At 39.1% G+C, this 21595-nt stretch overlaps 1 protein-coding gene across 1 annotated transcript in view; it reads right to left on the reverse strand.

Moving 5' to 3' along the window:
• LOC148854770 (protein CASP) overlaps window positions 1-21595 on the reverse strand; it is a 44828-nt gene continuing 23233 nt past the window's right edge. The window contains exons 13-19 of the mRNA XM_088984708.1: window positions 19174-19254; window positions 17870-17977; window positions 17591-17734; window positions 7672-7773; window positions 4416-4495; window positions 754-846; window positions 1-651 (exon numbers count right to left, since the gene is read on the reverse strand). Of these exons, the coding sequence (XP_088840834.1) occupies window positions 585-651; window positions 754-846; window positions 4416-4495; window positions 7672-7773; window positions 17591-17734; window positions 17870-17977; window positions 19174-19254 (675 nt within the window). The 3' untranslated portion in view covers window positions 1-584. The remainder of the gene's footprint in view (window positions 652-753; window positions 847-4415; window positions 4496-7671; window positions 7774-17590; window positions 17735-17869; window positions 17978-19173; window positions 19255-21595) is intronic.

Raw genomic sequence — 21595 nt, forward strand, 5'->3', positions numbered from 1 at the left:
TTTGAACTATGTAAAATTGTAAATTGAGATCAAATAAATATAATAAACAAAGCGCATTCAAGTATTCCAAGAAAATTACAAAGTGTTCGAAGATTCCCAAGTATAACCAGGGGGAGACTGACCAGACTGAACAACAATTCAGGGTTAACCTGAACCATTTGGGGATGGGTTGATAGCCAAGATGATTCAACTATCTGGCCACAGGCCATCCTTAGCTTTGAAATACAAGTACTGCTTAATTTGATCATTTGAAAGGGCATAAATGGGATGGACAACATGTCTGAACAAGGAGAATTGAACGGTGGATCCAAGTTCCCAAGTCGTATATGTTGGGTGTTATCCAGTCTATAAATCCAGAGAACTCGGTGCTATGGACTGGTACAATTTAAAAACGCCTTCTTTTGAATGGACATGCAGCATGAACTCCAGTACAAATAGAACACCAATATTCTCTTTGCATTACCATCTTTTGCCAGAAAATGAAGAAAATGGCTGCATTGTTGTTATATACATTGTCTGCTTCACGAGACCTCATCCATCAACTATCACAGGTAACAGTAGGAATCGTAACTAAGCGATAAATGTCAAAACGCATGCGGGAGGTTAAGATTGGAGTCTAAAGTAGTAGATCCTTCATTTACGTTGGTTGAGCTGCACGATTGGAGCATGGTAAAGTCAGAACAGGGAAACAAAATCAACTATAGAAACTTCAGTTGAGAAAAGAAAAGAAAAATATATTGGATGGACAAATACCTGAGATCGCTCAAAGCAGACATTCTGTATAAACAAGTGAACACAAGGAGATGCAACCCAATGGAGTAGAAAAATATGAAAGTACGGGCATACCTGCAATAAGACACTGGTCTTAAGTAAAGAGGCTTCATGATTAAAGAAAAAGAAACAAGAATATAGGAGTGTTTTAGTTTATGTGGTGCTTTTATGCATCACATCTGTGATAAAATCCAATTCCTCACCCAATATTGCTGTTATGGATCCTATGCATCGTAAGACCAGGAGTCGAGCACAATAAATAAGGTGCAGAAAATTTTAAGGCACAGTCGTGAGTTTGTCCATAAACAATTATTGGGACCAATTATCTACCTGATTCACTACTTGAAGCCTAATATTGATCACAAACGTCTATTTTAATAGAACCAGATGTGTCTATAATCTATTGAATATCAATATATAGTATAGTCGAATAAGAGAACACAAAAGAGATGACACATGCACGAATGGAATTTAGATTTGTGACCATAGTTGCAGCTGAAATCATGATGCAGTCAAAAGCCACACTGTCAGAATTAGGGCTGTCAACAGACTCTGAAAGTCTAAAATATGTTTTGGATGCAAATTTAACTCCGATCCAATGAAACATGGAAGTTCCATTTTGATTTTTATGTTGAAGGAAAAGGCTTGGAAGGGTATTTGAATGGGAATGTTACTAATGAGGCTTAGACCTGAATATGAGATAATTAGGTAAAATATTTTGAGCAGGGGTACCCTTCTAGATTTAGATTATGTGTTGAAAGAGATACTTAAGGAAGAGACTAGACTCCTCACAATAGCTGGATTTTAAGGATAAATGATAGAGTCCAGGGCTGAAATGGTTTTTATAGCTCATGGAAGCAAGAAATCATCCTCTAAGGACTTCTCCAAGGCCCAATGCTATGGTACGAGTCTGGTTCAAGGCCAATGTTAGCATTCTTTACTCAAACTCGGGGAGAGTATATACAGATGGGGATTTTTAGGCTTCCTTGAGGAGTTATGAAATCCAGTCTCAACATAGCTGCCTAGATACTCCTCAACAGATTGGTGTAGTAGAATGCAAGAATGGACATGCTCTTAGTGTTCAAGGACACTACTTTAGGAATCCCATGCTCTACCTTCATTTTGGGTAGAGGCAGCTAGTATAGCTGTGTACTTAATCAACTATCTTCCTTCTTATGTTCTTGCTAATACCTCACCCTTTTAAAAACTCTTCGTTTGTCCTAACGTATTTAATCTTCATGCTTTTGGTTTGTATATGTTTTGTGCATATTCCTTCTCGTGAAGGTTCTAAACTTACTGCTCAGTTTGCTATGTGTGTGTTAATGGGGTACAATCCTGACCACAAAGGATTCTTATGTTATGATCCTACTATTCAATGTATTCAGATTTCATGAAATGTTATGTTTCTTGAATGTATCTCTTTCTTTGCTAGATTTGCTCATTTATCTGCATCCTCTTTCTCTATTTTGTAGAATTTTGATTCAGAGGATGTTCCTCCCTCATCTTCTTTGAGTGGTCTCTTTGTCTTCACCATTAAGCAGCTACATGTTCCAAACCCTACGCCTGCTACCCCCCTTCCATCTAGACTAGAACATCATCCTCCTAATCCTTTTGTAAGTGATATTTCTCCCTTTGGTACCTTTGGTTCATATGCTAGTTCTTCCATTCCTCTTCATTGTTCTACTTGTATTTCTTGGCCTCCTGATCATATGGTTTTCCTTTAAGCCAGAGTTTTTTCTCTATTGTTTTATCCTCCATAGATATTCATCATTCTTACCAGCAAACAATTGGAGAGAAGCCATGGATGCCGAGATTAAAGCCCTACATGAAAATGACACTTGGGATCCTGTATGTACTCCTCCAGATGCCTCCTTGTTGGGAATCGTTGGGTTTACACCATCAAACTGAAATTTGACGGGTCTCTTGATTGATATAAGGCTAGATTAGTTGCCCGAGGATATAGTCAAGAGTATGACATTGATTATGAAGTAACCTTTGCCCCAGTTGCAAAGATCTAGTCTATGTTCTAGCATTGTCTGTTGTCCAGTCATGAACCATCTACCAATTAGATGTGAAGAATGCCTTTCTTCATGGCCAGTTGAAGGAGACAGTCCACATGAAGCCTCCTCTTGGCTATTGTAGTGATCCTTCTTTGGTGTGTCGCCTAAAGAAATCTCTATATGGTTTGAAACAAGCTCCTTGGGCTTAGTTTGAGCACTTTCGAGATGTTGTAGTTGTTGCTAGATATAGTTAGAGCTCCTTTGATCACTCTCTCTTTATTAGGCAATGACCTTAGGGTATTTACTGTTTTCCTGTTGTATGTTGATGACAGGGGTGGAGCCAGGAATTTTTTAGGGGGGGGGGACCTAAGTGGATTTGGGGGGCGAAGAGATAAATATGGATGGGCCATTGGGGTGGGGGGAGGGGCAAACATTGAGGTGGGGAGTGGGGGGGAGGGGGAAAATATAGATGGATAAGTAGGGATTTCTAGGCCATCGGTGGGGGGGGGGGCTCCCGTAGGTCCCCCTCTAGCTCTGCCCTTGGTTGATAACATGCTGTTGACTAGGAATGATGATGTAGGTATTCGTGAGTTGAAGTCCTTATTTCATGATTCCTTCCGCATGAAGAATCTGTTCCCTATCACCTACTTCTTGGGCTTGGAAGTTCATTGCAATGATTGGGGATATTTCGTTTGTTAGTAGAAATATGCTTCTAACCTTGTTAAACTTGTTGGCCTCATCAATGAGAAACATATTGATACTCCTATGGAGCTGAATGTTAAGTTATCTAAATCTGAAGGTCCATTGCTTCCTGATGCTACCTTGTATCGCCAACTTGTGGGGTCTCTTATCTATCTCACTATGACTCGGCCTATTGTTTCAATGTTGTTCAGGTTGTTAGTCAATTTGTTTCCACTCCTTGTCAGCCTCATATGACTGCTATTCATCGTATCATCTGTTATCTCAAAAGAAATGACTTCTTAGGATCTGTTCTTCCCCTCCTCTCTCATTCAGTTGATATCATATGTTGACGCAGATTGGGCTAGTTGCCCCGACACCCATAGATCGACTTCTAGATGGTATGTCTTTATGGGTGATTCACTCATCTCCTAGAAGTGTAAGAAGCAATAGCCAGTTTCCAACTCTACCATTGAAGCTGAGAATAGACTATAGAGCTATATCTTTAGTTTGCAGTGAGATTGTTTGGCTAGTGTCTCTTTTTATGGATCTTGGTACTCAACTTCCTATTCCTATTCCTCTTTATGTAAACAATATTAGTGCTATCAAGATTGGCCCCTATTCCTCTCTAATGTAAACAATATGAGTGCTATCAAGATTGAAGGGGGGGGTATGGAGATTTGAGACTTGATGTATCTTATTAGTATGGTCCCTATTGTATATTACACTATACAATACATTCTTTGTATTTATTCTTTTCTCTCTTTCATCCCTGAAGGGGAATTCTTGTATTGTACATCTCTTCTCATTACATACAAAGGTAAATTTCTAGGTCAATATCCAAGTGGAATTGTTTTACCAACAAATATTCTTCACAAGAACAATTTCTAATTTGAAATAGTAAATAGCAAGATAGAGAACCATCGTTTAGAATATTGTCATGGAAGGAACACGGTAAAAGCATACTTGTTGCCAAGAAGGAAACGACCACTGTTAAGTGTGATTTTATCCCTCAATCCCAATTCCTTGTATCTTTGATCTTTTTCCTGGTTCAAATTAGGAAATTTGGTAAGTCAACTTGTTTCATCCAAGAAGAAGAATCCATAATTGGAATCACAAAGACAAACTAAAAGGAAGTCTGACCAGAAAACCTGTTAATGCAAACAATATTGCAAGAAAACATAATCATAAAAATTAATGTTCAATTTCTAGCATCTAAACAAAATCCAAGTTGCATAAAGAAATTTATCAGTGTTGTAACCACTAAGCTGTTCATTTTCCATTAATAAATAAGATGCTTTAGTTTCAGTCACTACTCAAGTGAATATCAATTGGGAGAAAAGTAATGCTTCTAAGGTTGGCAATAGTTGAAAGGAGAGAGAAGTTAGTCTTAACTATACAAGAAGTTGAAAAGTTGCTTCAAGATATGGATTCTGCATTGTGATTTCGTGCTCATGCTAGGGCATTCCCCAAAAGCACCATTCTACATCTTTACTTGAGTAGCGTGAGAAATGGGTAAGGGTATGCTGGAGCATTCCCTGGAAACAATGCTCTACAATGACACCTAGTTGATGAGAAAAAGGCAAGGGTTCTTGCATCTTTTTGGACAAAAGAGAGACAATAATTCTATGGTTACTTAGAATATAGGAACATTAATAGACAAGACTAGGAATTAATGGATACAATGATATGGTGCAAGGGTTACAGTGCAAATGCAGTGGATTTCACCATAGAGTAACCACTTAAAGTTGAACTTTTATGGATGTAGCATTGGAAATAAGGGATAATTAGGCATAGGAGGTACATACAAAAATGGAGGTAATCATTACTTGGGACCAATCAAACATGGAGACACCCTTAGAGCTGAACTGATGGCAATACTATTGCATTTAGGAAAATTCTTGGGGCATAAGAATGTGGTAGTGGAAAGGGATTCAAAAATAGCTGTGGGATGGATAAAAGACAACAACAAGGCCTATGACAATACATACATGTTTTGAGAAAGATACAATAGCTAGCATCAGAATTGGAGTCTAGCTTTATTTTGTTACCAAGGTCGGCCAACAGTTTGGCTAATGCATTAGCCAAGCAAGGGGTTGGGCGGGGAGGCTTGGCCTAATACTTTTATTGGGACACTTGGCACGTAAATGATCTACCTTTTTTAAAGTTATTGATCAGAAAAGAAAATAATGTAGTATGCTTACAAAAAAACTAAATGGAGGGGAGAGGGAAGCTAAAGGAATTTATGGCTATATGCAATGGTGCATAGAAGTAAATGATAGAAATGGATTGCAAAAATAGTAGACAAGGATCCAAAAAATAAAATTATAATGTTAACAGAATTGGGAATAGAATAGTTTTAATTAGACTTGTTTTAGGTGAGAAAGTCATCAATGTAGTTGGTGATTATGCACCTCAAGTGGGTTTAGAAGAAAACAATAAAAAACAACTTTGAGAAAACATGGATGGACTAATTCAAAATATTCTAAATGAAGAAAATTATAATGAGAGGAAGTATAAATGATCATGTTAGGAAAAGAAGTGTAAGGTATAATGAGGTGCATTCAGGATTGAGTTTGGGGAGAGGAATAAAACAATAGATACAACTTTAGAAATTGCAACTTATGATCTAGCAATCGTAGAAAGAAAATGGAATTTAGATGAAGAGGCTAATGATATATGGCTTGAAAGTACCAACTGTGCAAAAAGTTAGAAAATGAGGTTTTAGGTGAATCTGAAGAGAAATGTGAAGGTATTTGAAACTTGGTAGTAGAATGAAAAGGTTCAAAATATAATTAAAACAAAACGGGCATGTTATAAATATTAGCAACACTAAAAGTAAAGAAAACTTGAAAAAAATATGAGTACACAAAAAAGGAAGCTAAAATGAAATTGATGAAGCTAAATTTAAGGCATGTGATGATCTTTATCATAAACTAAGCTTCGAAGAGGGAGAAGATGGAAATGTCTAAAATTTGAATTCTTGAATCATCTAAAAGAAGTGTGCAGATGACCAAAAACACAAAATGAACTATGGCCTCTTCATGGGGTGCTTTGGTTAGGTATGACAGTGTTGAGATCAATGATATATAAGTGGGTATGGAGAAAACTAACAGGATTGAAGTGGATTTTGTCCATAAGATCAGAGCAGGATGGAAAAATGGAGGAGGGCATTTGAAGTCTTATGTGATAGAAAAATACCACTTAAGTGAAAAGAGAATTTATAAAATGGGTATAAGGCCAGCAATGTTGTATGGAGTTAATTGTTAGGAAGTCAAGAACTAACATGTCCGAAAAATGGGTGCAGCAGAAATGTAAATGTTGAGATGGATGAGTGGGAAAGCTAGAAAGGTCAGGGTTAGAGAAGAACATATTGAAAAGAACTCAAGAGTAGCTCCAATAGGTGATAAAATGAGGGAAATTAGACTAAGATGGTTTGGTCATGTGCAGAGAAAACCATGTACAGCACTAGCGAGAAGAAGCAATGATTTAAGGGCATGTGTTGAAGCATCTAGAAAAGCTAGGGTCAGACCAAAAAGGACATGTGTTGAAGTAGTTAGAAATGATTTAAGGGCTCATAATTTAACAATGAACATGCCATTTAACAAAGCAGAATGGCATAGCAGGATACATGTAGCCAACCAACCTCATGTAGCTGGGACAAGACTTACTTTGGTTGAGTTGAGTCATGCTAAATGACCTAAGTGTCTTCCATATAGCAACAAGATGTAGACCCGAAAGAGACACATGTTCTAACATAAAGGAAATTTTAGATGAAAATTCCTTGCCATGTGTTCAAATAATCCCTTTCCTGTGGGCGTTTCTGGAATTGAAAATTTGGACATTCAATCTATTGAAAAAAGAACTAGTAGGTCCATTAAAAGGTGGGACATAGGCTGACATGGTCCAAGGGAGTGAAATGCAAAATGAGATGGAGCCCTTTAATAGGTCACAAACACTAAAAAGAGAAATAAAGAAGCAGATGAGGAATCGAATTAAAAGGAGGAAAATGAAATATCCACAAAATTGGGAAATAGTAGCAAAACCAATAAAAAAAGACTTCAAATGTCTTAGACAATAGCAACAGCATAAGGCATTTCTGCTCTATGAATCATAAGATTTCAATGAAAGCAAAAACAAATATTGACAAGCCCTGTACGAAGGTCATTATGTTCGATCTGGAAAAAATAAATACACAAAAAGGGGAGTAAAGAACAGATACCTTTTTAGAGAATGCAGCAAAAGGATTTATGTCATCCTCATAAATCTTTTTGTACTTCGATTCAACATCTGAAGTGAAGCCACTTTCAACATCTTCTAAGTGCTGAAATAATCACGTAACAGGTAAAAGAAGTTAAGAAGAAACTGTGGAGACTCTATAACTTGATGTATCTTATCAGTATAGTCCCTGTTGTATAATACTTATACATCTTATTCTTCTTTTCTCTTTCAGCCCTATATGGGCATTCTTGTAATTGTACATATATTTTAATATATAAGAGACTCTTTGTGGTGGGGGTCTTTCATTCTTGACACCTCTAAGATTATCCTTCTTTTCTCTATTCAGCCAAGAGTGTTGACATGGTATCAAAGTGGGTTGCTCTCTGATCTATTTTCTCTCTCTTGAACCTCACTAGAAGCAGTAATCCTGTCGGATTAGGGCTGCTTTGATCAACCCTTTTCTGTTCAGTCTTCTTTGTGCAACCAGCAGGAGAGATTTCATTAGATTTCTCTTGGGAGACATTGGTTCGAGGCCAAACTTCAGATCTGGTGTCGCCTAGACCTGATCTATTCTCCCTACAAACAGCATCTGATTTGGTGAAGCTTTTGAAAGAGTTCTTATCTTCTTGGGGCGGCAACACTGTAAAGTTTCCTTTTTTTTGGACTGCAACAGCTTTGGACTTCAGATCAGGTGTTGCCTAGACCTGATCTATTCTACCTACAAACATCATCTGATTTGGTGAAGTTTTCGAAGGGGTTCTGATCTTCTTCTTGGGGTGGCAACACTGTACAGTTTCCTTTTTTTGGACTGCAACATTTTTTGAACTTCAGGCCTTCTACATCAGCCTATGATTTGAGTTTTTCTCTCCAGATTGAAGGGTTCTCTCAAGCTCTCTTTAATCCTACACTCAGTTTCTGGTTTGGATATTTCTAAGGACTGTTTCAATCAGCACAAGATACCTCCTTGTTCTTGAAAAAGACGCCTAATGTGTTGGTAAATCACAATTTTCTCTCAATCGGCTGACGCAATCAACCTATAACCCTAGATCTGGTGTTGTCCTAGGGTTTTCTTGCTTCCCATTTATTTGATTCAGACTTCAGATTGATATTTGAGAGGTTTTAGACTCAACAGTCTTAAGAACTTGCCTTTTTTTTGGACTGTCATCTTGAGTTCTTGACTGCTGAATTTGGTTGTCTCTGATATCCTTGTGCTTGGACTGTTGTTTACATGTTGGAATGGCCTCCGATAGAGACATTATTATTCCTATAAAACTGGAAGGACCAACCTATGGAATTGACACTACTTCTGTAGCACATAGGAGTAAGAAATCTACTACTGGTGGTGATTCTTTTGTTAAAGGTGATTCTCTAGCATCTATGGTTGAGGAAAACATTCGACAATTGGTAACATCGATATTTCTTCTGCTCTTTCTGCTATTGGCTTACCTTGTGAGTTTTTCGGTCATTGTGCTTCTCCTTCTCATATTTGGATCATTGACTCTGGAGCCACCAACCACATGATAAGAGCCTACCCTAACCAACCAAGTAACCTTACTGAAACCCATCACAAACATATTGTTATTGCCAATGGTGAAAAGTTAAACATCATTGGTAGTAATAATCTATCTCTTAAGCTTTCACCCACTACATCTTTTCCTCTTACCAAGACCCTTCTTGTTCCTAATCTCACTACAAATTTGATTTCTGTTGGCCAATTAATTGATGAAGGTAACATTCTCATCTTCTCTCAAGATGGATGTTTGATTCAGGATCAGAACACTGGGAAGGTGAAAGGGAAGGGGCGCAAGTTGGGCCGTCTATTTGCATTGAAGTTCAAGAAGCCTCAAACAACAGAAACATCAGCTTGTTTCAATTCATCCACTTCTAGTTCCTTTCTGAGTCATAGAAATAATGTTTGGGACTTATGCATAAACGTTTGGGTCATTTACATGCTGAAAAATTAAAAATTTTGTTTGGTTCAGGCCTTATTAAGAATAGAGTTCCTTCCCTATCTATGCTTGGTAATATGTCTCCCTTTCAGAAGTTGGTTGGTCGTTCTCCAAATTTATCTATGCTTCATGTTTTTAGATGTGTGTGTTTTGTTCATCTTCCCTCTCGTGAACGCTCTAAATTGTCTACACAGTCAGTCACGTGTGCCTTTGTGGGTTACCGTCCTGATCGCAAAGGATTTCTTTGTTATGATCCCTCTATTCGTCGCATTCGTATATCATGTAATGTTGTTTTCCTTGAGCACATTTCCTTTTTTGCTGGAATTGCTAGACTGTCTACACAGTCTATTTCTATTTTGCCAAACTTTGATTCACAGGATGCTCCACTTCCTTCTATTGAGAAGGACCTTCTCGTCTTCTATCACAAGCGGTTATGTGCTCCAGCCCCTATGCTTGTGACTCTCCTTCCTCCCGGTTCAGATCATCATCCTACCACTGTTCTTGTAAGTGATACCTCTACTTCAAACACTCTTCATACTGCTGTTCCTTTTCATCGTTCTACTCGTATATCTAGACCTCCTGAATGCTATGGTTTTCCTTTAAACCATAACTCTTTGTCTATTGTCCTATCCTCCACAGATGTTCCTCGCTCCTACCAGGAAGCTAATAGCAACCTTCATTGGAAGGAAGCCATGGATGCAGAGATTCACGCTTTACATGAGAATGGCACTTGGGACCTTGTGCCTACTCCTCTAGATGCATCCATTGTTGGAAGTCGTTGGATTTACAACATCAAGCTGAAGTCTGATGGATCTCTTGATCGATACAAGGCATGTTTAGTTGCCCAGGGATATAATTAGGAGTATGGTATCAACTATGAAGAAACCTTTGCTCCCATTGCTAAGATCACCACAGTTTGTGTTCTTTTAGCAGTGTTTGTTACTCAGTCTTGGACCATATGCCAGCTTGGTGTGAAGAATGCCTTTCTTCATGGTCAGTTGAAGGAGACGGTCTACATGAAGCTTCCTCCTGGATACTGCAACGATCCTTCTTTAGTATGTCGCCTAAAAAAATCTCTATATGATCTAAAGCAACCTCCCCGGGCATGGTTTGAACGCTTTCGCGATGATCAAAATCTCTATATGATCACTCTCTCTTTGTTAGGTGATGGCCTCAAGGTATTACCATTCTCCTATTATGTTGATAACATGTTGTTGACCAAGAATGATGCTGAGGGCATTCATGAATTGAAACTATTACTTCATAAATCCTTTCACATGAAGGACTTGGGCCCTCTCACCTATTTCCTAGGACTGGAAGTACATCGTAGTGATCTGTTAAGATGTGCCGAATAGGGGTAGTTTAGTCTTCTTCTATTTATTAAGTAACTTGCTTATGTGGCAGTGTTATTAGAGTTACTCTGCCCCACACTTAAGTAAGGGCATTTCTGTCTTTGTAAACATTATTAGAATCTAATATAGATTAAGGGGGTCGACTAGATGGGTTAACCATCAGATTTTCGACAGACCCTTCTTCTCTTCTTCTTCTTCTTCTTCTTCTTCTTCTCCTCTTCCTGTTCAGACTACTGTAGCAGCAGTCGAAACATGGTATTAGAGCCATGCTCCTGACCTAAGTCAGTTGGTAAAGCACCTCAGCATTGTTCGTGACTCTTCACCTTCGTTTCTGGTCAGTCGATGGAGAGAACTGGTTCGCCCTAGGTCAGAAACATTACAGCTTGTCTCTCTGTTGCGCATAACCTTCTTCAACAAGGAAAGTGACTTCAGTAGTGAATGGTTGATTGATATTCTCAAAGGAAGGTCGGTTCTCTCTTCTTCTAGTGTTACTTATATTTCTGGGTAGAAACCCTACAAGAAGCTGTTGTACTGAGTAGAACCTAGAGAACTAGGTTCATTGTTGCCCTAGGAAGGGTTGTGTGCAGTAGTCGAATGGTGTAGGGCTGCTGTAAGTTGTTGAATGGTGTTAGGGCTGCTGTAAGTGGCCGAGTGGTGTAAGGTAGAATGCAGTGACCTTGCCGAACTCCTTGTGGTTGTGTAATGCCCTCTCAAGTGTGTTAAACAAGTCTGAACTGGGTGTAGCAGATTTGGCTGTGTTGTGGTGCTTGAGTGGTTGTAAGAGGGCCTCTACTTGTGATTAGTGAATGGTAAACTGATGTTTATGTGGGACGTAAGTGTGTGAAGTCAGCAGTAGTGTGAATAAGAACAAGTGTGTGAAGTCAGCAGTGGTGTTTAGAGGCTGCAATAGGTGCTGAAATATCAAACTGTGAACAACATCAATCAGCTTGTAGCTGAGAAGTAAAGTTAGAGACAACTGTGAAAGAGTACAATGGTAGCAATAGGAGATGGCTACAATGATCAGAAACCTAGTGTAGTAATTTCCTCCGACTACCTAGGGGTACAAATGACCTCAATTAAGCTAAATGGGGAGAACTATGTTCTATGGGCTAAATCAGTGGAAGTTTTTCTCAAGGCAAAGAAGAAAGTAAAGTATGTTAGAGATGAGAAGCCACCGGTTGACTCTCCAGGGTTTGATGATTGGGAACAAGAAGATGCTCAAATCATGACTTGGCTGTGGAATAGTATGGAACCCAAAATCAGTGCCAACTTCATGTTCCTTGATACTGCTAAGGATATATGGGAGCATGCTAAGAAGCTATATTCTGGACAAAATAACACAACAAGAGTATATCAGCTGTATCAGGAGTACTTTGATTTACAAGGAACCAAAACACTAGAAGAGTACTATCCCTGCATGAAGAATATAAGGAATGAACTCAATGTCTATCATCCCCTTACTCCAGATATTCAAGTTCAGCAACAGCAAAGGGAGCAGCTAGATGTTACAAGATTTTTAGTGGGGCTGAAGTCGGAATATGAACCAGTTAGAGCTCAAATATTGGGGGGCTCTACTCTTCCTACACTTGAGGAAGTATTCTCAAGACTTCGTAGAATCTCTTTGGGCCAGACAGAGAACCCCACACAGTATGATAGATCAACACTTGTGACAGCTAGAGGTGGTGGACATAGTACAAGAGGGGGAGGTCATTCCAGAGGGGGCCGTGGCAATTCCATGATTGGTCAGGGTGGCCGTGACTCAGGGGGAGGCCGTGGCAGAGGAAAAAATAACTCTACAAGGAAGTGTACTCATTGTGGTAGGGATGGACACACAGTGAATTTCTGTTATGACCTACATGGCACTCCCTCTAAATGGGTTAATCATGCTGTAGCAGGCGAGGTTGCTATTAGTGACAGTAAACTGGCAGACCTAACACCTCCCACATCTACATCTACTTCTGGAAGGGAGATGGTGAGTGTTCCGCGTGATGAATATGAACGGTTCCTTCAAATTACTTCACAGCATACCACTGCCACATATGCTCAATCAGGTACCGCTTGCATGTCATCTAAAACTCCTTCCTGGATTATTGACTCTGGAGCCTCAGATCATATGACCGGGACTCTAGGTGTGTTCTCTTCTCTTTCTGAAACCTCCACATCACAAACTGTTATACTTGCCAATGGGTCCTCATCTCCCATCTGTGGTGTTGGTAATGTTGACTTGGCTTCTGTCCCCTTATCATCTGTTTTATACGTACCTAAGTTTCCATTCAATCTTATGTCTGTTAGTAAAATAACCAAAGCTCTTAACCGTTCTGTTACCTTCTTTCCTTCCACTTGTGTTTTTCAGGATCTCAAGACGGGGAAGAAGATTGGTGGGGGGCATGAAGCTGGTGGATTGTATTACCTTGACGGCGGTGGATCTTCAATTGCTCTTCAAACTTCCCTTACTCCTCTACAATGGCATTGCCGACTGGGACATCCATCTCTCAAGGTTCTCAAGATGTTGGTTCCATCATTGAGTCAGTTGTCAGTTTTACAATGTGAGTCATGTCAGTTTGGTAAACACCGTCGTGTGTCCTTCAGTCCAAGAGTTGAGAGTTGTATGTTGAGTCCTTTTTCTTTGGTTCATTCAGATGTTTGGGGTCCAATCAAAATAGAGTCTTATAATGGGTACAAGTATTTTGTCTCCTTTACTGATGATTGTTCAAGAATGACATGGATTTACTTAATGAAAGAAAGAAGTGAATTATTTTCCATTTTTCAAAAATTCCATGCTGAAATACGCACACAATTTGGTGTTCCAATCAAAGTTCTCCGTTCAGATAATGGTTGTGAATACTTTCTTACTGCATTTCAACAGTATTTAGAACAGCATGGCATTATTCATCAGACCTCGTGTGCTTTCACCCCTCAACAAAATGGGGTGGCTGAACGGAAGAATCATCATCTTCTTGAAATTGCTCGGTCTATGCTTCACCACATGCATGTTCCTAAACAGTTTTGGAGTGATGCTGTACTCACTGCATGTTTTCTCATTAATCGGATGCCCTCTTTTATTCTTCATGGTCAGTCCCCCTTCTCCATCTTGTTTCCCACTTTATCTCCGTTTCCATTAACTCCTCGTGTCTTTGTTTGTGTGTGCTTTGTTCATAATCTGAGTCCTGGAATAGACAAGCTAGATGCACGCTCAATTAAATGTGTCTTCCTTGGCTATTCTCGGACTCAAAAAGGGTACATGTGTTATAATCCCATTGCCCGAAAGTGCCATGTCTGCCCTGATGTCACCTTTTTGAGTCTGTCCCCTTCTTCTCCAGTCATGAAGCACCCTTGTCCTCACCCTTACCTCCTCTTCCTCTTCCTGTCAGTGATTCAGTTCCAGAGGCTGCTGTTGGAGTAGACTCATCTCCTCATCCAGTGCAGGTCACCACTAAACGACCACCGATCCGACAAGTGTATGCACGTCGAACGACACCGGCCCCTCCTCCTGCTTCTACCTCATCTGTGGATCCTCTCATGGCTCTTATTGCTGAACCTTCAGATCTTGACCTACCCATTGCCTTACGGAAAGGTAAACGTAGTTCTACACTCCATCCCATTTCCAATTTTGTTTCATTATCTCGTCTTTCTGCCTCACATCGCCAGTTTGTTTTACTTTTGTCTTCTATTTCCCTACCTAACAATGTTCAAGAAGCTCTTAGTTCACCTGGATGGCAGCGGGCAATGGAGGAGGAATTTTCTGCTCTTCAACATACTCAAACGTGGGAACTTACTACTCTCCCACCTGGGAAGCATGTTGTGGGCTGTAAATGGGTGTATACTGTGAAATACTTGCCAGATGGTAGTGTGGAGCGTCTGAAGGCCAGACTTGTTGCTAAAGGTTACTCACAGGTGTATGGTGTGGACTACATGGAGACATTCTCTCCGGTGGCTAAAATTGGTTCCGTTTGTGTCCTAATTTCCTTGGCAGTTATGTATGATTGGCCTCTCCTTCAACTTGACATAAAGAATGCCTTCCTCCATGGTGATCTAGTGGATGAGGTATATATGGAGCAACCACCTGGGTTTGTTGCTCAGGGGGAGGGTGGTAAGGTGTGCAGGCTGAAGAAAGCAATTTATGGGTTGAAGCAATCTCCACGTGCTTGGTTTGGGAAGTTCAACGAAGTGGTGAAGAGTTTTGGAATGAAGCAATGCCAGGTTGATCACTCAGTGTTCAGCTATGACTCAGAAGCTGGGAAGATTTTATTAGTGGTCTATGTGGATGATATTGTCATCACTGGTAGTGATAAATTGGGGATTGGCAAACTAAAGGTATTTCTGCAAAATCATTTTCAAACAAAGGACCTTGGAACATTAAAGTATTTCTTGGGAATAGAGGTTGCCAGGTCAAAACAAGGTGTGAATCTGTGCCAAAGGAAATATGTCATTGATCTATTAGAAGAAACGGGACTGTTAGGTGCAAAACCGGCTGAGACCCCTATGGAACCAAATGTTAAGTTGAGCAGTGATACAGGAGAAGTATTTGAAGATCCTGGAAGGTATAGACGACTAGTGGGAAAGCTGAACTATCTGACTATCACGAGACCCGACATCTCCTTTGCAGTCAGTGTGGTGAGCCAATTCATGCAGAACCCTCGTGTACCTCACTGGGATGCAGTCCTTAGAATTGTGAGGTATTTGAAAGGAGCTCCAGGCCGTGGGCTATTGTATAAACCAGGAGGAAAACTTGAAGTAGTTGGGTATACAGATGCAGACTGGGCAGGCTCAGTGAGTGACAGAAGATCTACTACAGGCTATTGCACATTTCTGGGAGGAAATCTTGTGACATGGAAGAGTAAAAAGCAGACGGTTGTAGCCAGAAGCAGTGCTGAAGCCGAATATAAGGCCATGGCTCACACTACCTGTGAATTAGTGTGGCTGAGGAATCTCCTACAAGAAATTGGGTTTCACATGGATAAACCTATGAAATTGTACTGTAACAACCAAGCTGCACTACATATCTCATCCAATCCTATCTTTCATGAGAGAACAAAGCACATAGAGGTTGATTGCCACTTTGTGAGAGAGAAGGTTCTTGCCAGAGAGATAAATACAGAACATGTGGGCTCCAATGACTAGTGGGCAGATTTGTTTACAAAAGCTCTAAGCTCAGGGAAAGTGAACTATCTATGTAACAAGTTGGGATTATATGACATATATTCTCCAGCTTGAGGGGGAGTGTTAAGATGTGCCGAATAGGGGTAGTTTAGTCTTCTTCTGTTTATTAAGTAACTTGCTTATGTGGCAGTGTTATTAGAGTTACTCTGCCCCACACTTAAGTAAGGGCATTTCTGTCTTTGTAAACATTATTAGAATCTAATATAGATTAAGGGGGTCGACTGGATGGGTTAACCATCAGATTTTCGACAGACCCTTCTTCTTCTCTTCTTCTTCTTCTTCTTCTTCTTCTTCTTCTTCTTCTTCTTCTTCTTCTTCTTCTTCTCCTCTTCCTGTTCGGACTACTGTAGCAGCAGTCGAAACATGATCGATGCTATTTTGTTTGTCAACAGAAGTATGCCTCTGACCTTGTTAAACTTGCAAGTCTTAATGATGAAAAGCATGTTGATACACCTACGGAGCTAAATCTTAAGCTATCTAAATCTAAAGGTCCATTACTTCCTGATGTTGCCTTGTATCGCCAGGTTGTGGGGTCCCTCATTTATCTCACTATGACTCGGCCTGATATTTCTCATGGTGTTCAGGTTGTTAGTTAATTTGTTTCTGCTCCTCTTCAGCCTCATATGATTGTTGTTCATCACATCATTCGATATGCTAGAAGCACAACTTATCAGGGGCTGTTCTTCTTCTCCTCCTTTCCTATTCAGTTGAGAGCATATGCTGATGTGGATTGGGCTGGTTGTCCAGACACTCGTAGGTCCACTTCTGGGTGGTGTATTTTTATGGATGATTCACTCATCTCTTGGAAGTGTAAGAAACAACAAACCGTCTCCAAGTCTTCCACTGAAATAGAGTATAGACCCATGTCTTCGGTTTGCAGTGAGATTGTTTGGTTACTATCTCTCTTTATGGATCTTGGCATTTAGCTTTCTACTCCTATTCCTCTCTATGCAGACAATACAAGTGCTATCAAGATTGCATCTAACCCTATCTTCCATGAGAGGACCAAGCACATCGAGGTGGATTGCCACTTTATTCGAGATCTTTTCACTACTGGGTCTATATCGCTTCCTCATGTAACCTCAGACATGCAGATTGCTGATATCTTCACCAAAGCTATGACTAGAGTTCAACATCTCTTTCGTATAGACAAACTGATGCTTATGTCTAGGCATCGGTTTGAGGGGGAGTGTGGAGACTCTATAACTTGATGTATCTTATTAGTATAGTCCCTGTTGTATATTACTTATACATCTTATTCTTCTTTTCTCTTTCAGCCCTATGTGGGCATTCTTGTAATTGTACATATATTTTAATATATAAGAGACTCTTTGAGGTTGGGGTCTTTCATTCTTGACACCTCTAAGATTATCCTTGTTCTTTTCTCTATTCAGCCAAGAGTGTTGACATAAACCATATTTGAAAAAGGAAAACAGTAACAACAATTTCTAAACCATACCTTTTTTGATCCTCTAGAAACTAGTTTCTCATGATTGTAATCCTGGACATAGCGGATTTTCCCATAAAGTTTCACGTTATCAGCTTTTGTTTTTTCCAGCTCTACCATGAGCACCCCTATCTTCTCCTTCAACTGCCTCACTTCCTACATTTGGAAAATTCATGGAAATGTGCTTATTAGACAATAGTTTCATGAGATAAAAATATCATGCAGATATTAAAGGATGGAAAAAAACATAGGTTCATTAGGTGTTTATTTGCATTATGTAAAACATTACACCTCTTCTGTCTCTCGCAAACGTGCCCGAAACCGATCTCGCTGGTTGCAAATAACCCTAAGCATTGAGCTTTGATCTTGTTCTGGGGAAACATGTTTATGATCTGCATGCTGATCCAGGATAATGGGTTACATATGAATCATTATGCACTTAGAGGAGGTATAGTAAATACAAAATCATGTATTACAAATACAGAAAACAATAACATTGGAGATTTTGCCACAATATAACTGCACCTATAAACTGCTATAACGAGTCTTCCAAATAGTAAGCCATAAACAGACATTATGTCACTTAAGAGATATATTGTTCCGTATATATAACAAGCTCTTATTGTGATGCAATGCTTAGAAAGGAAATACGACACAGATTTCAGATCTAAGTGAATCTTGGTATTTTTGGAATCTCTGGATCTCTGGGTGCATTTTAAGATTTCTAACTTAGTTCTACATATTAATATTTTTTCTCTTTAATTCAGATTATTAATAATACATTGTAACAGGGTGATTACATAGAAATCAAGAGGGTTCTTGGAAGCATAGACATATGCTAAGAGAGGTTAAAGACCTGATGAAGGAATTAAGAACAAGTGTAAAGTGGGTATCTCAATCTTCTAACACCTTAACAGAGGAACTAGCAAAGCAGGGGACAACAAGAAAGCAGAGGTAATTCATAATCTTGGTGGTTGTCTGAGGCTACTGAATTCAACCCACTATAGTTCTAAGGTCAGTTTCCAATGATTGAAGTTATTAGGGGCTACTATGTAATTTAACTCTAGTATAGAAAATTGTTCTATTATATAAAAAAAGAAATTTTATCTCTTATAACCATAGCACAGTGGTTTCTTTATTGGTCGGTCATGGAGGGAGAAGAGGCGGCACCACCACCACCATAGGTGTATTGACCACAGAAGGCTTCATTTTTGGACATGGCAGCAGCACCACCATCACAGTAGGCTGTGCTTTTTCTTTTTTTCTCGGTTCTCTCCCTTCTCCTGGCACATACACTTCAGTATTGAAGTGTATCTGACAGTATACTTCATCTACACTTCAGCCCATTTAAGTGTAAGCCTCAAAGATCTTTAGCACATAAGTAGTGTGCCATGGTGTATTTTGAGGACACCAGACCTTGCCTCAAGGTGCTCCTTGAATTGAATGCCTCATACACATCTGGAAATACTTCTGATTACATGATTGCATGGAAATGTTGGAAAACATAATTTACAAGAAAACTAGCAACGTTTCACAACAGGTTTTGCATGGATTTTCTTGTCAACTCAAGGGCATGATAAAAGAAAGAATAATACCTCAGATAGTTCAGGTGATCCCACTTCTTGAAGATCCCAATCATCAAAAATACTGCCTTTTCGATCTGTAGAGCTATAGCCCTGTAACAAAAGCAAGATGATGAAAAACAAACAAAACAAGTAGTAAACAATGGACATAATTTCTAAAACATGACTAGAATATCACTAATACGAGAAAGAATGCTAAAAGCAAGAAAGTTACCAAAATAGTTAACAATGATAAATTCTAGACAAGCCATAATCTTAAGCAAACCATGCCATGCTACTACATCAATTAAAGTTTCTACCTACTATGCATAATTTTCCAAATAGGAAGATTATGCTCCCTCAACACCAGATTTTGGAGCTGGAGCTGGAGGGTGAATGGGGACTTCAAGTTGTGATATTATAATGGTTATCGAAAAAAAGTGATATTCAAAGAGGTTAAATGTCTTGAGCAGTTGAGCACTCATGAAGCATCTATACCACAACACATTGAAAATTATTGTCAAATACTTTAACTTAAAAAGTCCAATAAAATATGAAAATATCCAATGCACTTTGATGAAAATTGTTATTTTCTTTTTAAATCTACATCACGGGAGGGTATCCTCATTTACCAAGGGACCCACTATAGCGGAAAATGAATGAGGTTATTGTGGTCAACTTACTGGCTGACCAACTCACCCCCCCCCCTCTCTAAATATCAACAAACATACAAGGCCTTACTTCCACCTGGTGTATCAACACTGAATCATGTCCATGCAACACTATGTAATTGCATCTTGACCTTTTCAAAATTCTAAAACTCTCTAATAAGGCTCATTAAATATTTAAATAATTCAACCCTTTAAAAAAGTTAATCCCATTCCAAGACACAAAGGGAAGTGTAGAGAGAATGGGCCAAATGGCTCATAGGATGCTTTTATTTGTTTATGTTTCTGTTTATTGTGTTAATGGGCCTTTTTTTATATTATGTTATGATTAATTAAGTTAATTTCCCAATTAAGGGCCTCTCTGTAACCCATCTTATGAAAAATGAATGCAAGAGAATTATACCATCATTGGATGGTTAGTGAACTCAATGCAACCACAAATCAATCAAGATTATTTATGGATGAATTCAGCCAAGGAAATATGGGATAGTGTGCCTGAAACTTACTTGGAAAAACTGAATGTGGCCAGGGGATATAAGTTAAGGAGTGATATGAATAATTTAAGGCAGAGGGAGAGACCTTTGGCCGTTTACTTCTCAATGCTGAAATCTCTGTGGCAAGAGATAGATCTAATGGAAACTGTTATCTGGGAAAGTACTAATGATGCTGAAACTTACAGGAAATTAGTTGAGAGAAACAGGATATTTGAATTCTTGACAAGGCTGAATCCCGAGTTTGACATCACCAGACAGAATATCTTAGCCAAGGATAATGTATCATTCTCTCTAAACCCTATTGCCGCCAACTTCTTCTTCTCTCCTCTCCTTTTCTCTACACTGTTGATATCTAACACCTTCTCACAACTTTTAAATCAGTCCTCTCATTCCTTAGGACTGTTTTTCTTCTTATGTTTTAATGAAAAGGAGAGGAGAGAAGAAGAAGAAGAAGAAGTTGGCAGCAATAGGGTTTAGAGGGAAGTCAATCGAATGTTTTCTCTCTTCCCTAATCCTTTTCATTAAAACATAATTTACAAAGTTCTAGTATTTACAAAGAGGCCCTTATTTGGGCGATTAACTTAATTAAGCATAACATAATATAAAAAAGTCCTATTAGTTAGATGGCCCATTAACAAAATAAACAGAAACATAAACAAATAAAAGCATCCTATGGGCCATTCGGCCCAGTCTCTCTATAGGAAGGGAGGAACACGGACAAGGACGCAAAGAAACATGTAAGTGCTTATCTTGGCAAAGAATGTGACATGGATTGAGTAAAAAATAATAAGATTCTCTTTCTCTTTTTCTTTGATGATTAACAGTAAAATTTTATTGATATTAGGAGAAATCCAGTATGTACAAGTCCACTTTTTAGAGATAAGGAGTTTTATCTTGACCCTTTTAGTTTCTTTTTAAATCTCTAGCAACTGTGCGCAAAACATTTGTTCCCTCTCAGCCCCCTGTCTTGCTAGAGCATTGGCCATCTTTTTCTTTTTCTTTTTCTGTTGGTAAGAGTGATATGCTTGTATAACCAATATTAGAAAATTTCGTATTTGCAATCAAGGTTCAAAATGTAGATACTATATGCCCCATATTGACATACCCCTGATACCTCAAATACAAGGCTTTTGGCATTTTAATCAATTTTAGAGGATAGTCAGGCCTAAGACCCCCCCCCCCCACCCACCCCTAAAAGAAAGGTTCGCATGTGGTTGAAACACCCAATACACACCATCTGGCATATTGGGGTGTATTGATATTTTGAACCTTGTTTGCAGTTTTTAATAATAA

Source organism: Nelumbo lutea, chromosome 4 (assembly GCF_056320005.1).
Source record: "Nelumbo lutea isolate HS-2025 chromosome 4, American lotus-T2T, whole genome shotgun sequence".
Classification (NCBI taxonomy): domain Eukaryota; kingdom Viridiplantae; phylum Streptophyta; class Magnoliopsida; order Proteales; family Nelumbonaceae; genus Nelumbo; species Nelumbo lutea.